The 20,760-nt window shown below is 43.8% G+C and overlaps 1 protein-coding gene across 2 annotated transcripts in view; it reads left to right on the forward strand.

Moving 5' to 3' along the window:
• Positions 1–20,760, forward strand: part of LOC126299150 (ecdysone 20-monooxygenase) — a 303,859-nt gene that overhangs the window by 130,842 nt on the left and 152,257 nt on the right. For both annotated transcript variants that reach the window (XM_049990918.1, XM_049990919.1), the window contains exon 2: positions 6,967–7,180. In XM_049990918.1, coding sequence (XP_049846875.1) covers positions 6,967–7,180 — 214 coding nt within the window. The remainder of the gene's footprint in view (positions 1–6,966; positions 7,181–20,760) is intronic.

Here is a 20,760-nt window from a genome sequence, read left to right on the forward strand (position 1 = left end):
CAGTACCTCTAATACGCAGAAGCACGTCCTCTTGCACTGATGCTTGCCTGTATTCGTCATGGCATACTATCCACAAGTTCATCAAGGCACTGTTGGTCCAGATTGTCCCACTCCTCACCGGCGATTCGGCGTAGAACCCTCAGAGTGATTGGTGGATCACGTCGTCCATAAACGGCCCTTTTCAATCTATCCCAGGCATGTTCGATAGGGTTCATGGCTGGAGAACATGCTGGCCACTCTGGTCGAGCGATGCCGTTACCCTCAAGGAAGTCTTCACAAGACGTGCACGATGCGATCGCGAATTATTGTCCATGAAGACTAATGCCTCGCCAGTATGCAGCTGATATGGTTGCAATATCGGTCGGAGGATCGCACACACGTATCGTACAGCCTTTACATAGCCTTCCATGACCACCAGCGACGTACATCGGCCCCACATAATGCCACCCCAAAACAGCAGGGAACCTCCATCTAGCTGCTCTCGCTGGGCAGTGTGTCTAAGGCGTACAGCGTGACCGGATTGCCTCCAAACAAGTCTCTGACGATTGTCTAGTTGAAGGCATATGCGGCACTCATTGCTGAAGAGAACGTGATGCCAATCCTGAGCGGTCCATTCGGCATGTTCGGCATGTTGTTGGACCCATCTGTACCGAGTTGCGTGGTGTCCTGGTTGCAAAGTTGGACTTCTCCATAGATGTCGGGAGTGAAGTTGCGCATCATTCAGACTACTGCGCACAGTTTGAATCGTAACACGACGTCCTGTGGCTGCACGAAAAGCATTATTCAACTTGATAGTGTTGCTGTCAGGGTTCCTCCGAGCCATAATCCTTAGGTAGCGGTCATTCATTGTAGTAGTAGACCTTGGGCGGCTTGAGCGAGGCATTTCATCGTGCCTCTCTGTATCTCCTCCTGATTCACTCTGAGGCGCCTGGACACTTCCCTTGTTAAGAACCCTTCCTAGGACAAAGCAACAGTGTGGACGCGATCGGGCCGCGGTATTGATCGTCTTGGCATGTTTGAACAACAGAGAACGAGAGCCGTGTTCCTCCTTCTTGGTGGAATGACTGGAATCGATGGGCTGTCGGACCCCCCCCTCCCCGCCTCCCCCCCCCCCCCCCCCCACCCGTCTAATAGGCGGGATCCTTATAACAGGTAAAATATGTGACGAGTGACACTGAAAATACTAGGGCCAACTGAGGATTAAAGAGCAGTCATTTGAATTTCTACATCTACATCGATACTCTGCAAACCACCATACGATGCGTGGCGAAGTTTACCCTGTACCACAACCAGTCATTTCCTTTCCTGTCCCACTCGCAAATGGAGCTAGGGAAAAACAACTATCTATAAGCCTCCATATGAGCCCTAACTTCCCAAATTTTATCTTCGTGGTCCTTACGCGGCATTAGAATCGTGTGGCAGTCAGCTCCAAATGCTACTTCTATAAATTTTTCAATAGTGGTTCTCGAAAAGAAGATCGCCTTCTCCCCACGAATTCCCATTTCAGTTCCCGGAGCACCTTCATAACACTTACGTGTTTCTCGAACCAACCGGTAACAAATCAAACAGCCCGCCTGTGAATTGCTTCCATGTCTTCCTTATGTCGCACCAGCGTTCTATATGTGGTCTCCTTTACAAGTGAACCACTCTTTCCCAAAATTCTCCACATAAACCGAAGTCGACAATTCGTCTTCTCAATCACAGTTCTCAAATTCTCGTTCCATTTAATATCGCTTTGCAACGTTACGCCTAGATATTTAAATGACTTGACTATGTCAAGCAAGACACTAGTAATACTGTATCCGAACTTTACAGGTTTGTTCTTCCTGCTTGTCCTCATTAACTTACATTTTTCCTTATTTAGAGCTAGCTGCCATTCGTCACACCAACTAGAAATTTTGTCTACGTCGTCCTGTATCTTCCGTGAAAGCTGAACCAACCAGATGCTTCCAGTACCTCGAGGAGACCTGAGCCTCTGATAATTTATGGATTTACAGTGAAAGAATTCATATTATGAGTAAAGATGCTATTTGGAATATACGCTTGATGATATTTGAAGTCGCCTCTGTATGTGGAGTCATTATGTGTATTACTATCTCAGCTGAGGAGAATGCAGTTAGATGTATTCCTGATCAAGGAATGGAGGTATTTTTATTGCATCTCGCTCGAAGTCTGCAACCTTAGTGATTTTCGAAGCTGAATGTTATATACAGGTAATTCTAGGTCGCTGCTATTAAGACTAGTGTTTCTTACACTTAGCTTATCTTTGTAAACGCTGAATCAAATGATTTAGAAAGTCTTGAGATGAGAAAACGGAGAGGTTTAGTATGTAGGAATGGTGTGCAGCGAAAAAGATGAAATTCTGCGCTATTTTCATAAACAGCTTCTGTTAGGGCAAGAATTTCCATGCAGACAAGCTGAGACATCAAGAAAAAACAAACGTGAAGTGTTTCTGGGACAATATACAATTTCCGAGAGGTCGATTTGGTTCTTATTTTACATAGCCATGTGACATCGGTATAACATTGAAAACCTTGTTAGATGCGCTTGCGATGGTGTGTAGCTATGCGAGCGCATTTTTTTGCGGCGATGTGTCAGACACACGCACAGGCTAGACGCGTTTCATATGTCCCGTTAGGATCGTGGGGAAGAGAAAGCAGGCAATCAGATTTATATAGTGCTATCTGTGATGTCAGTATCCAATGGTATCGCATCAGCAATAGTAAACACACATGTGTGCAGCCCAAATAATGACTTGGCGCTTATTGAGGTAGACATGTGACATCAGTATAACACTCGAAGAACTTGGACCTGACTTTCGCATGCCATCGGCAGCGGCGTGATCGGCCATTTTCCCACACCCCAAACCGCCATATTGGATTATGTGACAAGAGGGATGACAGCACCCTCTGGTGGCGGTACTGTGAACTAGGCCAGTTGGACTTCAGACCCCATGGTGAACACACTTGATGGTGGTACTGACTTTAGTTGTTTAAATAAAGACTGCATGCAAAATAAAGACTTATGTGGCAGCACAGCCTGAGTTCTTTTCTCCTCCAGTTACTAAGAAGAGGTAGCGGTCGGATGACTTAGGTAGCCCAAGTGCCCTTTCCTTCCCACCATTTCCTTAGGTTAATGGAGGTAGCCTTTTGTTGCATTGTATTGATGTAATTTGAACTTCCCGCCATTTTCTGGGGGAGGGGAGGGGGTTAGGTTAGTGGAGGTAGCCCAACTGACCTATCGTCTTCCAAAAATTCAAACTTCCCGGCAAAAGGCGCCATCTTTGATAATGGTAAATGTGTCATCAGCTGATGTCACGGCCGCCATCTTGGATGACGTCATCAGCTGACGTCACGGCCGCCATCTTGGATGATGTCATCAACTGACGTGGCCGCCATCTTGGAAGACGTCATCAGCTGACTTCACGGCCGTCATCTTGGATAACGGTACTTTGGGGCGCACGAAGATTGTCCCACTACTGGCAGCGATAAACAAAGTAAACATTGCATCGTAGCTACAATAACATTTGCCAAAGTTGACATTTCGTTAGAAAAGAACCAAAGAAATTTGGGAGAGTGCGAAAGAAGTCCCAGATGAAACATTAGCGTTTCTGCAAGATGAGCCACTGGATTGTGTGGTGTCGTATATATTCGACTGTGCGGACAATGTACAAGAGGACTATAATGATAACGATATGTTCTAACAAATTAAACTAATAACGAAACAGGTGTCGAGCCACGTAGTTCATTATCCTTGTCGAACAGGGAGCCATAAATCCCGTCTCCAGTGAAACATACAAAAGGATAATTGTTGTCCAAGGGACGGGTATTAACACAATTACTTACATGGAAGATCACCCGCTGCGTAGTAAAAAAAAATAGAAAAAAAACGGTTATGAACAATTTCGAATAAGTCCGCATGTAGTGCATAGGAAAAACTACGGACATTCATGGGAGAACAAGGTGCACTTGTTACAAAATCTGGTGTTTGCACGTTTCAACGATGCTCGATATAATTTACAGGACGCGCACAATAGTAACCTACTACGTTATGCACGCCAAATTGCTCACGACATATATTACAGTGATTTCAAGGGAAGTAGTGGATGGTTGCATAACTTGAAACAGTGCTACAAAATTGGAAGAGACATCAGATCGAAATTTCGGACCAAGCGTCAACTTGACTATGCACAGTAAGCTGTGGAATCGGCCGGAAATTCGTAAATGAGATCCCGTCGTTCATTAATGAATTCGTTTTCAACTCCGACCAATTGGGATTTCAAAAGAAAATGTATGTGAAAAGAACCCTGGAAATTAAAAGTACCAAGAGAGCTGTATCAAGATCAACTAACAGCAATGCCTTAACGTAATAGTACACAATTACTCCGACCATTAATATGGGTGGTAAGTTGGCAGGATAGTTATTTATTGTTCTGCGAAAAGTTGAAGGTGCTCTGCTCCCTACGATTTTTTCTGGTGAGGGCGATCTTGCAAGAGCTGTAGGGAGTGTTTACGTCACAGCAAGCAAGAGTGGGAAAATGGGAGTAAGGAACTACAACTGGGGTAAGAGCACTACTTTGGGCCAAGAGCTGGTCAAAATAACTTGCTTTTACCTGCTTCCTGGTCTGAGTATAAAAATCGTACTAGTTTAGAGCAAATTATGCCTCCTGAAAAGTGTGTGACATTGCAGTTCGTACCACCTGGAACCGCTGGACAAATTCGGCCTTTGAATATTTGTTTTTTTCCGGGATATGAAACATATTATTGCACTATCTGTAGCTATGCCTTGAAGGATAGCCAGTTTCACGATAAGTTCCGGGACGCACGGTCTCGCATTCGGATGCATGTCATCACATTCTATCAGTTCTCATCACTCCGTTACAACAATATGATTCTATATGCATTCTTTAAGACTGGATACCTAGGTGAACGTTCTGCACAGTTTGTAACTCCAAAGGAATTCGCCTTCGGGCTTTATGGTGCGAACCTTTGTGGTTACTGTGGCGCACCATTTTTCATTCGGTGTTCGGAGTGCAAGTTAATGGTTTGTTTCGAACTTTTCTTGAATGTCCATGATGTCCATTTCGTATAGTGCAATACATACAGGGTGAGAATTATTGAACTACATGAAAAAGAAAAGTAAATTAGTTACAAACTACGGCGAGCACAAACTTTGTTCAACATGTAAACGTCACTGCAAGTATTTGGATTTAGGTTATGACATGTTCGATATGCCTGCCATCCTTGGCGATGATGTGGCGCAGACGAATAACGAAATTCTGCATGACCCGCTGAAGTGTCGGAACATCGATGCTGTCAAAAAAAAAAAAAAAAAAAGGGACTTAACTGTGAAGGTTATCAGTTCCTAAGCTTACACACTACTTAACCTAAATTATCCTAAGGACAAACACACACACACCCATGCCCGAGGGAGGTCTCGATGCTGTCGATGACCTCCTGAATGGCTGTTTGTAATTCAGTAATGGTCTTGCCTTTAATATAGCCCCACAAAAAGGAGTCACACGTGTTCAGATCTACATCTACTCTGCAATTCACATTTAAGTGCTTGGCAGAGGGTTCATCGAACCACAATCATACTATCTCTCTACTATTCCACTCCCGAACAGCGAGCGGGAAAAACGAACACCTAAACCTTTCTGTTCGAGCTCTGATTTCTCTTATTTTATTTTGATGATCATTCCTACCTATGTAGGTTGGGCTCAACAAAATATTTTCGCATTCGGAAGAGAAAGTTGGTGACTGAAATTTCGTAAAAAGGTCTCGCCGCGACGAAAAACGTCTTTGCTGTAATGACTTCCATCCCAACTCGTGTATCATATCTGCCACACTCTCTCGCCTATAACGTGATAATACAAAACGAGCTGCCCTTTTTTGCACCCTTTCGATGTCCTCCGTCAATCCCACCTAGTAAGGATCCCACACCGCGCAGCAATATTCTAACAGAAGACGAACGAGTGTAGTGTAAGCTGTCTCTTTAGTGGACTTGTTGCATCTTCTAAGTGTCCTGCCAATGAAACGCAACCTTTGGCTCGCCTTCCCCACAATATTATCTATGTGGTCCTTCCAACTGAAGTTGTTCGTAATTTTAACACCCAGGTACTTAGTTGAACTGACAGCCTTGAGAATTGTACTATTTATCGAGTACTCGAATTCCAACGGATTTCTTTTGGAACTCATGTGGATCATCTCACATCCGGAGAATGGCGGCCAATCGAGGCCTAAACCAGTGACCTCTGGATGCCCCAGAGCCAGAATGCGGTCCCCAAAACGCTCCTCCAGGACATCAAACACTCTCCTGCTTCGATGGGGGTAAAGCTCCGTCTTGGATGAACCACATCTTGTCGAAATCAGTGTCGTTTTGAGTAACTGGGATGAAATCATCTTCCAAAACCTTCACGTACCGTTCGGTAGTCACAGTGCCATCAAGGAATATCGCACCGATTATACCGTGACTGGTCATTGACACCAGAGAGTCATTCGTCGAGGGCGAAATGCGGATTCTCAGTCCCCTAAATATGCCAATTTTGCCTATTGATGAACCCATCTAAATAAAAGTGGGCTTCGTCACTAAACCAAATCGTACTATTTCCCATCGTGCCCCGCTGCCAACCGGGCAGTTTGAACGTCCTAAGGCAAACCGTTCAGAAGTTATGACGATAAATTTCGTATATTTCAGTAATTGTCACCCTGTACATCCCACAGATGATCGATCTCTGCACCTCACGGACACGTAGTTTCTTTCACCCTCCTGATGCACGTTGTGAGTCATTAGAAGCTAATATTTTTCCTGTCATCATTTTTAACACAACACTACCTCACACTTAAGAGGTTCCTCGTAAGAAACATTTTTAACACAACACTACCTCGCACTTAAGAGGTTCCTCGTAAGAAACCGTCACGGTTACTTCTTCGAGAAGCGTCATAATTTTTTATTAGCTGTGTACAGGTGTGAATGGCCAGAGAACGTCCCATGCACGTTGGGGACATGGAGAGCGTGTGGGCAGTGGAGGAAGAGTTATGGGAGTGTGGACGCAGCGTCGGCCAATGGGGCGGCGAGGCGCGGCGAGGCGGCGGCTGGAGGCGGCGCGGCGCGGAGCGAGCCTCAGTGTGCGGCCAACAGCGCACGTGCTAGCAGCATCTTGCATCTGCCACGGCCGCAGGTAAGCATTTGCCGCTTCGCGACAGCACTTCCCGGCGCCGGGCTCAGGGGAAGCGGTGACGGGGGCAAGAACTGTCTACGTCAGCAGCGTACGTAGCGCCGGCTTACGCGAAATTTTGTGCTACGCTCCGTACTTAATTTTTCGCTCCTTTCGTTTCTTCCTCGGTGCTAGGTTTTATATGAGAGCAACAGCTCTCGGTAATTGGTCTTTCGTGCTTTATTGCGCTCGGTGGAAGAACTGATCACAGGTTAGTTTCCACTTCCTGCACCGCGTTTTCTCTTATTTCGCTGCGGTGGAACACGATCGCGGTCGGTCGTCTCGCCGAGTGGCTGCTCTCTGCCTTTGTTGCGTGCGCGGAAAACGTTCGTGTATTGCCCTTGAGACGGTCTTCTCCTTTGTCGTACCACAGCAGCTGTCACTGATGGTAGTAATCGATTGGCCGTAGGTGTTTCGTTGTGTTCCGAGGAAGAAGTGATCGGAAGTTATATAATGTTATGTTACGTTTAGTGAATCTCCAGTGGTCCAGCACTGCACGACTTGTTTGTTGACAGGAGGCGTCAGACAATGTACAATTCGAAGGAAATGCCACCGTATCAGTTTGCTACTTTTTGTAATACTGCAGTACTACCTTCGGCAAACTTTTGAAGTTTTTCTCTTCCAGACCTGTTCTAGATACAAATTTTACACATTTAAAGCACACAAATACTTCACTACTATATTTCAGAAAGTTTTCGAGTGTAACATGTGAGAGGGCTGTGAAATATAACGGAATATCAAAATCTCCACAGGGAAGTTGTGTAAACGAGTATCACTAATTATTCGGTTTTCTTCATTTGAGTTTTGCCTCACTCGTTTTGAATTGACCCTGAATGTGAGGAAGCGCGTTTTATTCAAAACGTAAAAGATTAATAGTCTTTTGAGGATCACTGTGTCTCGTTATTTCTGCGAATTTCCTAATTATATATAATCGACAAGCTTATTATACTACAAGGCTGTCTGTATTACCGATGTGAAGCAGAGATCTGCTGTTCGAGACTTTCTGTGCTGACCGGCCTAGGAAACATACCCGGCTGTTTCACGCAGGGAGCTAAAACGTACAATTTTTCCCAGTGTATTGTAACATGTCACTGCTTCTGAACACTCGAGTTGCAACTGTAAGCGTATGGGAACACTGTTAACGCGTTACGAACACTGCTAACGTTACTTCGGAAGAGTTCGAGAAACTGAACAATGCATACACCTTGCGAGTTGCGTTGTCATAATTGTTGTCTATGTTCTCCACCCCTTTTGAGACAACCGTTTCGTCAATGTCGAGCCAGGTAACTGGCTATAATTAACCTGTTGCTCTCGAGGGAACATCTCCAGCTTCCACTTTAAACCATTCAGCGATACACATGGAATCATAATCCGTGGGGAGGGAATCTGTACGCAACACGAAGTCGGCCGTTTTTCGTTATGGCAATTACAGGAAGTCCTTATCTTCACCTATGCAGTTTTTTACGATTAATATCGTCCATCGTCAGAAATTCTGTATTTCATCTTCACTCATCTTCTCGCGGACTTGTACTTGTGAGAATATTAGTCAATAAACGCGTGCTATGCAGTCCTAACCAACTTATTCCTAACAATAAGTGCGTTATTCGTGAGACTGTCTACGTTCGTTGTGACGTGCAAAAGGGTCGCGGTGGCTCAATGTTTCACCTAGTGCTTCGTTTTTAAAGGGGGAGACTATAGAAACTGTCAAATATTCTTCCTCGAAAGTTCTTTTGTGTGGTATACATATTCTGCTCCGCCTCTAATGACCTCACTCTCAACAAGACGTTCCATACTAAGCAAACAATTACGACTCGTGTAAAAAATAATAAAAACGTGCTACGGCCTTGTGAAATATCGCGTAATAAAACAACGGCAGGCCCTGAATATTCACGTTGCAGGCTTAGCGATTCCGTTTGCGGTGCTAAGTTGGTGAGATTAGAGCTGTAGGCGTTCTGTCAGCGGTAATGCGTGGTTTCCCAGAAAGACAGCGAGCCGGAGCGCGATAGGACTCCGCCTTACACCAAGTCGACTGAGGGTGCACAGCGAATGCATTACTCAGTAATCTGCCCCTGTTTCACATCTCTGTCTTATTCTCACTCCACACGGGGGCTATAAAACTTCTCGGCTACTTCGGTGTCTAATTTTCGTATGGGCTGTCGATGAACACGGTTGCTAAGTTATTCACCAGTAGTAACAAAATGCATTTGTACTGTGGCAAGAGGAAGTAATCGACTCAGTACGTGTCACTGACTTGACTAATAGTCATTCAAGTCTAGTGTAACTTTGAAAATGACGAGACTTTTTACTCCTTCAGGTGGTAGTCTTATTTCACAAAAGTGTATTTTTATATTGAATGTACAAGTTACATCTGTTTTTGTGCTCATAACTAATGGAATAAAATTTTAAACTAGTCTTCTGGAATTTTTGTGGCGTTCGAGCATTTATTTTTAAATACCAATATCAAACCACATCCATTAATGAATGGATTTTGCACATTCGTATGAAACTTGCATTGCGCTGAAGAGCACACAAGGTGCACTCTCAATGTATGCCTTGCAGAATGTCTGCCATATTTTCACTGTAAGTTTTCTAGTGAGACTAAGTTTATCTTCCCAACAACGGTTATAGCCAAGATTTCTTTGTTCATTGAACTCACTACGCACTCTTAAAAGGTTTTAAAATAAAGAGATCTACATAAAAATGTCTGCAGTAATCGATTGGCCCTTGGTGCGTTATTGTGTTTCAAGGATGAAGTGATCAGAAGTTACGTAACGTTTTATTATGTGTAGTGAATCTCCCGTGGTCCTGCACTGCGAGAGATGATGACAGAAAACGTATAATACGAAAGAAACGTCACCAAATCATTTGAGGATGTTCTGTGATATCGCACTATTGTCTCTGGCTGACTGTTCGAATTTTATCTCAACAGAGCCTGTTCTAGGCCCGTATCTTACACATTTATATTATGCGAATACTTCGCTACTGTTCTTGAAGAATTCTTCCATTGAAACACGCGAGAGAGCTGTGAAGTATGACGGAATATCAAAAATGTTCTAAACGAATATCACTGATTGCTGAGTTTTATTAATTTGGGTTGTGCCTCGCTTGTGTTGGATTGATCCAGAATATGAGGAAGCGCGTTTTGTACAAATCAGAAAAGCTATCGAGGATAGCTACACCTGGTTTTTTTCTGGGAATTTCCTAATGATGGATAATCAATAGGTGTATGTTACGACAGAGTTGTCGATTTTACCGAAGTGAAGCAGAAATCTGCCGTTAGAGGAGTTGATCGGTCCAGGAAACACACTCAACTGTTTCATGCTGGGAACTAAAATGCAGAATTTGTCGCTGCTGTATTGTGACATGTCACTGCTTTTAAGCACTTGAATTGCAACTGTAAGCATTTGGGATCACTGTTAACGTACTACGAACACTACTAACATTACTACGGGAGAGTTCGAGAAAGTGAACAATGCACTCACCTTGCTAAGCACACTTAATAAATTTAAAAATAAACTGATCTACCTTAAAATATCTCACAATTTTTTGAATTGTGCTCTAGAACACACAGATCACAGCAACGAAATTCACACTTTGTTTCACTTGGTTCGCACGTCAGTGTGCACAATAAAAACACTTGGCTACAGATTTCTCTTTACTTTTGTCACTTCCGAAAATCATAATTACATTTTAAGCGAATGCGCCTCAAAGCCTATTAATTCATCGAAACATCTCAAAAATAACGGTAATTAACCTTCGTAGTCAATGTATCAAACTACAGAATAGCCATTTTATATTTCCTGTTATGTACACTTTTATACACTCCTACGCTAATTGATTTAGTGTTTACTAATACGCAAGCTAACGAGTCTGGTCTCCAGCTTACGTTGCTGAAGACTGAATAGGTCCATTTAAATTACCTTTAGACGTATTAAGATCTTGAGACTTCCGAGCTTATTGAAATATGGTGATTCATCATTTAATAAAGCAGGTCGAAATTCTCTCGGGGAAGAGGATTGAGACTTCTGAATTTAACCCTCTAAGTCTCCTCAGTCATTTCTTAAAATTAATACCGGAAAGGACGTTTCCTGATACACGGGCTGGTCTTCCTCGTGGTGCCCAAGGTCTCTTAATTATAGTGCAAGCTCCATAGGCCTTCCTTTTACGTCAGACAATTCTTAACAAAGAATGTCGTAACTGTTACCACTAAGCGTGATATTTACGTCAGCACCTGAAGACTGTAGCATGCTATAACGTATAAAGATATTACCAGCCAGCAATTGCGATAACACTTCACTCTCCGTTCCTTTCTCATTGTGCAGTAAACAGCGTTTAAGATGGTGTGTGTGTGTATGTGTGTGTGTGTGTGTGTGTGTGTGTGTGTGTGTGTGTTTGGAGAACTCTATACCAGGGTCTGCCCGAACAACCTAGAACTCCATGTTCCAGTAATACATTCGTGCTGTTCCGCTACACCACAATTTTTATCTGTCTCAACTCCTCAACTCAGCGCATATCCTACTTCAAGGTGAGAGCTTCGCTGTGGGAAATGGTTTATTGTTTACTCTTCTGGCTTACAAAATATGTTCTTGTCTTCCATTGAAGTAGGATCTGTTATTCGCTAACATTCTGTTGACAATGAGATCATCCTTATCTAATGGAAACAGTAGACGAAGGTGATCCACTAGATGCAATGTTAGTAGATTTCTGAAGGGCGTTCAGCATTTCAGCATTGTACCGCACTGTCGACTGATAATGAGGTTAAGATCATTGTGAGGACTTTCTCATATGTGTCGTTGGATCGAAAAAAGTTTGAATTATAGACAAAAATTTACTAACGGGTGTGCCCCAGGAAACTGTGGTAAGACCATTAACACTCTCAGTTTAAATAAAGTTTTCTTGCAAATTGGATCAACAGCTGTCAAAATTGTTTATTGCCGTGACTGTTGCTTACAGGACAATAGGATCGCTCTATAAGTGTAAGAAAACGCAAAAGGCTTAGAAAATATTTTAATCTAGTATGATGAAGAAGGACTGGGCTTAAATGTTTGCAACGACCATAAATAAAAGAAACAATCCTGTATTAATCGATTTAGTGGCCGCGGTGGCCGAGCGGTTCTAGGCTCTTCAGTCCGGAACCAAGCGGCTGCTACGGTCGCAAGTTCGAATCCTGCTTCGGGCATGGATGTGTGTGATGTCCTTAGGTTAGTTAGGTTTAAGTAGTTCTAAGTTCTATGGGACTGATGACCTCAGATGTTAAGTCCCATAGTGCTTAGAACCATTTTTTTGTATTAATTCATTTAAAGGTTCTTGAAATTGTCACCGTGTTTAAATATCTAGTAAAAATATTACGTATCAGTTGAAATCAACACGCGAAACCAGTAATTGGGAAGGTGAAACGTTGGGAAGACCTGGGAGGTGTAGTCTCTGAAGGAAACAGGATGCAAGACTCAATGACCATCTAATATCTAATCTAGGGTTGTACACCACTATTGAAATTTTGAATGAAAATCGCTTAAATAAGGACGATCTCACATCACTCTGTTGGATTAAATTAGGTAATCTACATTTAAGGCAGGCTATGTCTCCATCTCATACCTCGAGTACGTACCGTGAGAATAACATCCGAACAGTTGTGTTTTTCTCGCTCCATTTCCGAATGGATTAGAAGAGAGAGTGGGTAGTATTGGTATGAGGTACCCTCTGCCATACACTTTACAGTAGCTTACGGAATATACATGCTGGCTGGTCCAATTGTGGCGCAACAACGGGAGAGTACTGAAAAATGTCTATAATCGAGCTTAATACTTGTCAGCACTGGTCTGAAATCTGCACAGTTTGCGGTTATGGATCAGCAAGCAAGAATTTGTCTGCTCTCGCTCCTCGACCCCCCCCCCCCTTTCTCTTGCCTCCTCCTCTTACTCCCATCATCCCCATCCCCCCTCTCCCCCGCCGCTCCATTTTCTCACTCACTCTCTCTCTCTCTCTCTCTCTCTCTTACGCACTCACTTCAGCTATCCATCGAATTCGCTTGTTTATTTACTTTTGCACGATTCTTTCGATATTTTCCTTTGCTCTATTCTCGCTTTTGCTACAGAAGGTGCTTGGCGCTAACTTCCTTCATTAAGGGACTCAGTCAGGACTTGAAGGATACAGAAATAGAACAAAACTTCATTATAGGATTACCACGACCTTCATCCTTCGCGGACCTTAGTGGTATCTAAGTTTCAAGCCCTGCAATTATTTGGATTAATTATACTGTTAAACTGGTATATAATTGGAGGGATGAAACGAAAGACCACAGCATTAACGTTCTGCGTTAGGAAGGAATCTTTGCGTTGTCAGACTACGTGATCATAACTCTTCCCTGTGCAGAAGCGGTTAGTTGTACAGACATTTTTCGGGAACACACTACCATTGCATTCATTGAGATGGAGATGTTATAAAAAGCTAAACCTAAGACATCGGTGAAATTGTAACATGGGTTTGAGCCGTCTTTAGAATTCAAACAAAATGAGGTGATGTAGTGGTGGTTAAGGCAATAGACTCGCATCCCGCATTTGAGACTTCCACATCCCCGTCTGACGATCGTAAATTAGGTTTTCTGCTGTTTCTTCGTCACTTCAGAGCAATGCTGGAATGATTCTTTCTAAACGATCGCCATCTTTGTGCGTGCGAGCTGGTGTTTCATTTCGAGCAGTGTTGAGAACACGTTACATTTTATCCCTCCTTTTAATATTGAGAGCCGGTTGCGGTGGTCTCGCGGTTCTAGGCGCGCAGTCCGGAACCGTGCGACTGCTACGGTCGCAGGTTCGAATCCTGCCTCGGGCATGGATGTGTGTGATGTCCTTAGGTTAGTTAGGTTTAAGTAGTTCTAAGTTCTAGGGGACTAATGACCGCAGCAGTTGAGTCCCATAGTGCTCAGAGCCATTTGAACCATTTAATATTGAGGTAGAGGAATTTCGTAGCTGTGAATGCGTGAGCAACTAATGATGGTATTTGCTTCAGTTTCATGACCAAATTTTTCGACTTAAGTAACATGTGCTCAGGTAGCAAACCGTCCAAAACCAGAAGGTAGCTCAAAACAGAAGATGAGCTTTGGTACTCGAGTGATCGACCTTTCGGATTTTGAATAGATTTTCCTAAAACACAAATTTCTCTCAAGCCAGTTTTTTATTTATCGAATGTTAAAATGTCCTTTTTTTTTTCAAGGAGACCTTGTTTATGTGGAACGTTAAGACATAGCATCTCTAATGAATCAGGGTCGTCTGTTTGAACATCCATCCCATGACGACGGGTTGAGCAGCACAACGCCCTGTAGGAGTTGGTATGTCGTCTCTTTCCTCAGACTAGGCGTTGACGTACAGTTTAACGTCATATACACTATTGAAACGATTAAGAATTTTTCACATACACTACAGTTATCCAAACTGAAGGTCAAGCAAATTTCTAAAATGAATTCTACTGCCAACCGAGGTTACAGACTCAGGACATTGAATTTATTTCTCGAATAAACCCTGATGATCGTTCAATTCAGGCCGGTATTTATATCGTAAGTGAGAATCGTTTTACGGACATTAAACCGTGGTCAATGACATGTTCCTGTGTCTTACGTTTCGTCACTTTTCACGGGAGATATCTTCAGAGGTTATAAAAATGTCGTTGGTTAATTTTAAAAGGTAAACTAACTTTTAGCCTCTAAAGGGGTCTTCCTCAATAAAGGACGAAACTGAATTGTTTAATCGGCCAAATTTTCAGCCTTCAAGACTCAAAGTTTCAGTTTCACTACTGAAATCTGTCTCGAGTACGACTGTTTGTTGATCTCTGTAGTGCTCAATCTTCGAAGAACAGTGGCACCCGAGAAAGGCTTCAGTAATTCGAATAAACGTCGAATCCTAGAAACGAGGGTAAAGTGACAGAGCCAGACAAATCAGAATATTTTATTTGGTTAAATAATGGCTGTAAATTTTGGGGATTTGTTCCACAGCTTCGACAATGAGTCAGTGCAAGCTGCCTTCCCGAACCTCAATTGCATAATCAGACAGAAGCAAAGACGCTTTATAGTACTGATGAGGCATCAAAGACATAGGTGAGGAGTGTCCGCATTGATGCTACCCGATGAGCCAGAAGGACGTCTGGTCTCAAAGGGCGCGCGGCTGTGCCTCGGAGATAGCTGCCACGTTATCTGTCGACAGCCCGACCGCCTCACAGCTGACACCGCATGTCCTTGCGCCTCGGCCCACTGATATTCCTACCGCCCTCCCAATGCACCACGCTGGACCAGCTCAAAATGTCTCTAATTACTCCAGTATATGCCGTTCCCAGCCCCCCACCCCATTCACGTAACACGTAAACATGACGTTATTAAGAACGTAATACAAAATTAACTGTGTTCCTCCCGTACCAGCACACTGAGCTAGAACCTGAGGTAACGTAACACTTCTACTTGCTAGAGCTGACAGTAAAAAAAATTGAAACACAAGGAAAATGCAAACCGGTCATTCAAAGAACTGTCTTCAAAAGAAGGTTGGCGCGAGTACGGCGTACACCAACGAAGAGAAGGTAGAAATGCTATTCATCTAGGAAATGTGAGATAGTACAGCAATAATTGTAATAATGAGTGATGTAGCTAAGTCTTTCAAGAGTTTAATAAGCAACCACACTGACCAGCCAGAATATTATGACCATTGTCCACCGCAAGGCTGGATGCCACCTGGTGACGTTGCGGGCACGTGACAAACTATGAAAAGTATGTTAGCGTAGGAGAGCCGGCTGGGCGATCACCCTAGCGAAGAAATGGGCAGAAAATGGGGAAATCCACTGAGATAAGGGACTTTGTCAAGGATAGATTATTATTACGCAAAGCCTGTGAATGAATATCTCGAAAACGGTGAAGCCAGTCGGATGTTCACGTGCTACTGTCGTGAGCATCTGCGGAAAGAGCTAGGACAGTGAAACTACCACTAGGCGCTAAATGGTTGAACGTCCAGGACTCTTCACAGAACTGGAGGTCCAAAGGCTTGTCTGCTCTGTAAGTAAGATTGATGGTGCTCTGTGGTAACTCTGCCTAAAGTGCACAATACTGGTGTACGCACCAGCGTTTCGATGCACACCGGTCGTTGTTGAACATGGAGCTCCGTAGTAGACCACCCCTATGTGTTCACATGTTGACCCAACGACATTGCCAATTACGATTTCAGTGGACACGGGACTATCGGGATTCGACCGTCGATCAATGGAAGCGTGTCCGCTCTTCGGATGTATCACATTTTTGCTACACTAGATAGATGTTCGTCTCCACAAACGCCGTTATCCAGGCGAATGGCGGCTCGAAACGTGCAGTGCGCCACCGACGCAGGCTGGTGGGAGCAGTATTATGCTATGGGAGACATTCTGCTGTGCTTGCATGGGACCCGTGGCAGTAATCGAAGACACGCTGACAGCTGCGAACCACCTGCCTGCCGTCATATTTGATATCTCCCACTTCGGCGATGTTATCTTTCAGAAGTATAATTGTCCGTGTCTCGGACCGTGCTACAGTGGTTTGAGGAGCATTATAGTGAACTCACGTTGATGTCACGGCGACAAAATTCCCCTGATATAAATCCTATAGAACCCATCTGGGTCAGTATTGGGCGCCATCACCGCGTACCTAAATCAGAGGCCCGTTATTTACGCGAATTACATGACCCCTGCGTAGACATCTAATGCCACATACCTTCACAAACCTACCAGCAAACTGTCGGATCCGTGATACGCAGAATCAGTGATGTATTTCGTTCCAAAGACGGAGAAACAAGCTACTAAGCAGGTGGTCACAATGTTAGGCTCATCAGTGTAAGTTGTATGTGAATAAACTTTGTAGATTCTAATATATCAGATGTATCTTCGCTTTCCCGAACGGGCTAGACTTAAGCTGTGAATAAAGATTAGATCCTAGTTTTCACGCTAGAATACGTCTTAGTTATTTTTAAGACGGTGGTGGAACGTTATTGCTCATAAGCCTAGTCCGTCAGTCTATGCTATGGCGATGTTCCACACACGAATACGTTATCAGATTCGGAGAGATGTTAGTAGATGTAAAGAGCTATTTAAAACTGAAAAAGTGGAGTTTTTAACTGCTGAATTTATGAAAATAAGTGATTAAACACTTGGAGAAGCCTTTACTTCCGGAAAACGGAGGGAGATACTTTTTCGTTGTGTTGGCGGTCCTGGATATCAGACAGGTGTGGGCGAGGATTTGGGAGTTGATCGGACAACAGTGTGAAAAACAGTGAATGATGTTATCGATCACATAGTTTTAAAAGCTCACCACTGGATCCAATTCCCGTCTAAAATGCAGGAATTTAATACGGCTAAGCTATAATGGCAAAACATATTTCGACTACCAACTATTATAGGGGCGGGGCTTTGGATTGCACCCAAACAGAAATTAGAAAGCCAAAATTATATGGTGATAAATACATCAGTCAAAAAGGTTATGCCTGTATTAACGTGCTGGTTGCCGTAGATGTTGGTTAGAAATTTACTGACGTAAGTGCAGAACAACCTGGTAGCATGCATGATACTACAATATGGAGCCCAATTAGAAATATAATTTCAGGCTACAACTGGGATGCTTCCTTACTTGGTGATACAGGGTATGGAGTATCTCCATGGTTAGTCACTTCATTTCAGCCAGCAAGAAGTGCTGATCAGAGACGATTCAATTTGGTCCACGCTAGATACATTATAGCAGCGATTTGGCGCGAATGCTGACTCACAGTGAAAAACAAGTTGTATCTTGTCCTTGGGTTGTATCTACCCCTATTGACTCTCCCTGCAGTTTTCCCACTGAATAGGATAGAGCTACCTAGACTTAGCTTCTGCTTACTCACTTCACAAGTAGTCGGCGCTAAATCTGAGTCCTAGGGACTACAATGTAGACTCTACATTTTATTCACATCATTCAGTGTTTTCTTATTTGCAGTTGGGGTACACGCAGGGGAAGTAACTTACGCCGAGGGACAGTGCATGAACTTCCGGCAGCGGTCCCTCCATGCGATCTTTTCGCTAACAATCTATTTATAAACCTCACAATAGATAACAGAGATGTCCATTTCCGGATGGACAAAACAGCTGTAGTTCCTTTCATAAATCCTCAAACGTACCGTTTTCTAGATTCCGAGTATCAGTCACACCACCTTCCCGAACCTCGGTCGCGCATGATGTCAGGTCAGTTTCCCTCCTGTGTTATTTCACAAATGTCGCAGCCTTAAAGGTCACATGGCTGATAACGATATTTGTTGTCGATAGTCACTCAGCCGGAAACATTTTCGGTCTCTGTGCTTTGATTCTACATCAATGACAAAGTTCAGGTAGTCTCTGACACAGGCCCTTCCGGGAACTTGACCTCTGTGCCGTATTCGTAGCTATATTCGAACCAGACCTTATATCTGTTTGCGAACAGACGCGGTGCCCCGTTGCTGCCGAACGCGGCCCATTCCAGTCTCCTCGCGGACAGACGTCAGACGTGAGGGAGGTACTTGATCGACTCCAAGCGGCTGGGATGATTGACCCAGCGCTTTGGGTACGAGCCTGGTAATAATCAAGAAACCTAATGGCTCCTTTCGCCTATGTGGAAATTTTAAATTAACAATCGATACATAGACATAAGTAGAAACCTATCCCCTACCACGTCCAGAAGATCTCATAAAACTTGTTGGAGGGGAATATTTTTCTAAGACCGACCTTGCCGAAGCATATTTGCAAATACCGCTGGATAAAGAGTCGCATAACATTTTACTTATGAACACTCCCTTCGACTTGTAAAAATACAAGCGCTTGCCTTTTAGGATCTCTTCCTTTCCTATAATCTTCCAGAGGTACCTGGAGCAGTTAACCATGTTCATAATCGCTTGAAATAACTACCTATACGAGTGAAGTGAAGCCTACGAAACCTCTGCATACTATTTTCTACATTACGTGATACAGGGCTGAAGTTCGACTTAGACAAATGCCACTTTTTCCGGGGGCAAGTAGGATGCTTCTGGTAGTTGATAAATAAAGAAGGGACCCAGCCCATTGATCTAAATGCAACAGCTTCGACTCCCTACCCGTTCCCGAAATTTACAAGAAATGCAAGCTGTTGTTCGTCGCACAAGCGGCCCGTACCATGTAACCACTAAACCAGTTGCGGAAGGAAGTTGTTCAGTACAGGTGAACAACTGCCTGTGAGCACTCCTTCATACTGTTAAGTGTGTGCTGCACCCGGCGCCCTACCGTTTTCACCATCGCCTCCATTGGTTCTTGCCACGGATGCAACTCGACGTGACACTGGTGCAGCGCCGGCACACACAGACGATGGCGGTACCGAACAGCGCCTGTGCGTCGGAAAACGCTCACACCCTCACTAGAGAATCACTCACAAATAGAAAAGGAGGCGTTAGCGATTGTACTTGCAATTAATAAGTTCCATGTTTACCAATTCGAGACTGTTCACTTTAATCGAGGGAAAAAGCCACTGGCAATGGTATCGAGACACGCTTTAGTCTTTCAGAACAAACAGCATAACGCCTCCATGTAGACATACAAAGGGGTCTCGAATCGCTGCAGACACCCACAACGACAATAACTTATGAGAAGTCAATCACTGTGTATTCCGTGTTCGGCCGACATACATTTCAAAAAAGAGAAAGGCAGCAGCACCCTAATCTGCCTCATCCCCTATAAACCATGGAGCTACATTCCTTTGGACTTTTCCAGGCCCATTTATGGGCACTACGTGGCTATAGTTTGGACGTATACTCTAAATACCCATATGCGATAAGCATAGCGTCCACCACGACAGAAGCCACAATAAACGCGCTGTATCATGTTCCAGCTATCTAAGGAGTTCCCCAAACTATAGTGTCAGACAATGGGCCTCAATCCAGGATGATGGCTTTCAATCAGTTCTGCACACACTGTCTGAAAAAACACCGAAACGCATGAACTACATTTCGGGTTCTAGGCGGGGCTGTTACAACCAGCGTCGTCTTACCGCAGCGCCAACCAACTGGAGCTCGCGGACGCGCGAAGTTCCACTGCACAGCGACACGGGACTAACGTGATGACCACGCCTATTCATCGCCGATTTCGGCCAAATGTCTGGTACGTGTAGGAGCTCCAGATGCCCTGTCTTTTAGAAAAAAAGCGGCGTTTTTGCGCGGGTTGGGTGCGGCTTGAGCCATTTATGTTAGCGTATATTGAACGCGCTACTTGGAGTACAGAACGGTAATCTGCAGGTTGTGGGTTCGACTTCAAAAGTAGGACTTCATTTATATTCAATTTTTACTTTACTTACACTGGAAATAAACCGAAATAATGCTCAATTTATTGCATTTATTAAGATTTTCATAAAAGACGTAAAAAGGACAGCAAAATAAATTTGGGGCTGCAAATAAATTTTGACGAACGGATGGTAAGGCTTATACGAGAATTTCGTACATAAAATTAGATACTTTTCTTATTTTACCGTCGATGATTTATATGTGCTGGGGTAATATTCGCCGTAAAAACAGTGGAAG

Source organism: Schistocerca gregaria, chromosome X, assembly GCF_023897955.1.
Source record: "Schistocerca gregaria isolate iqSchGreg1 chromosome X, iqSchGreg1.2, whole genome shotgun sequence".
NCBI classification, from domain to species: Eukaryota; Metazoa; Arthropoda; class Insecta; order Orthoptera; family Acrididae; genus Schistocerca; species Schistocerca gregaria.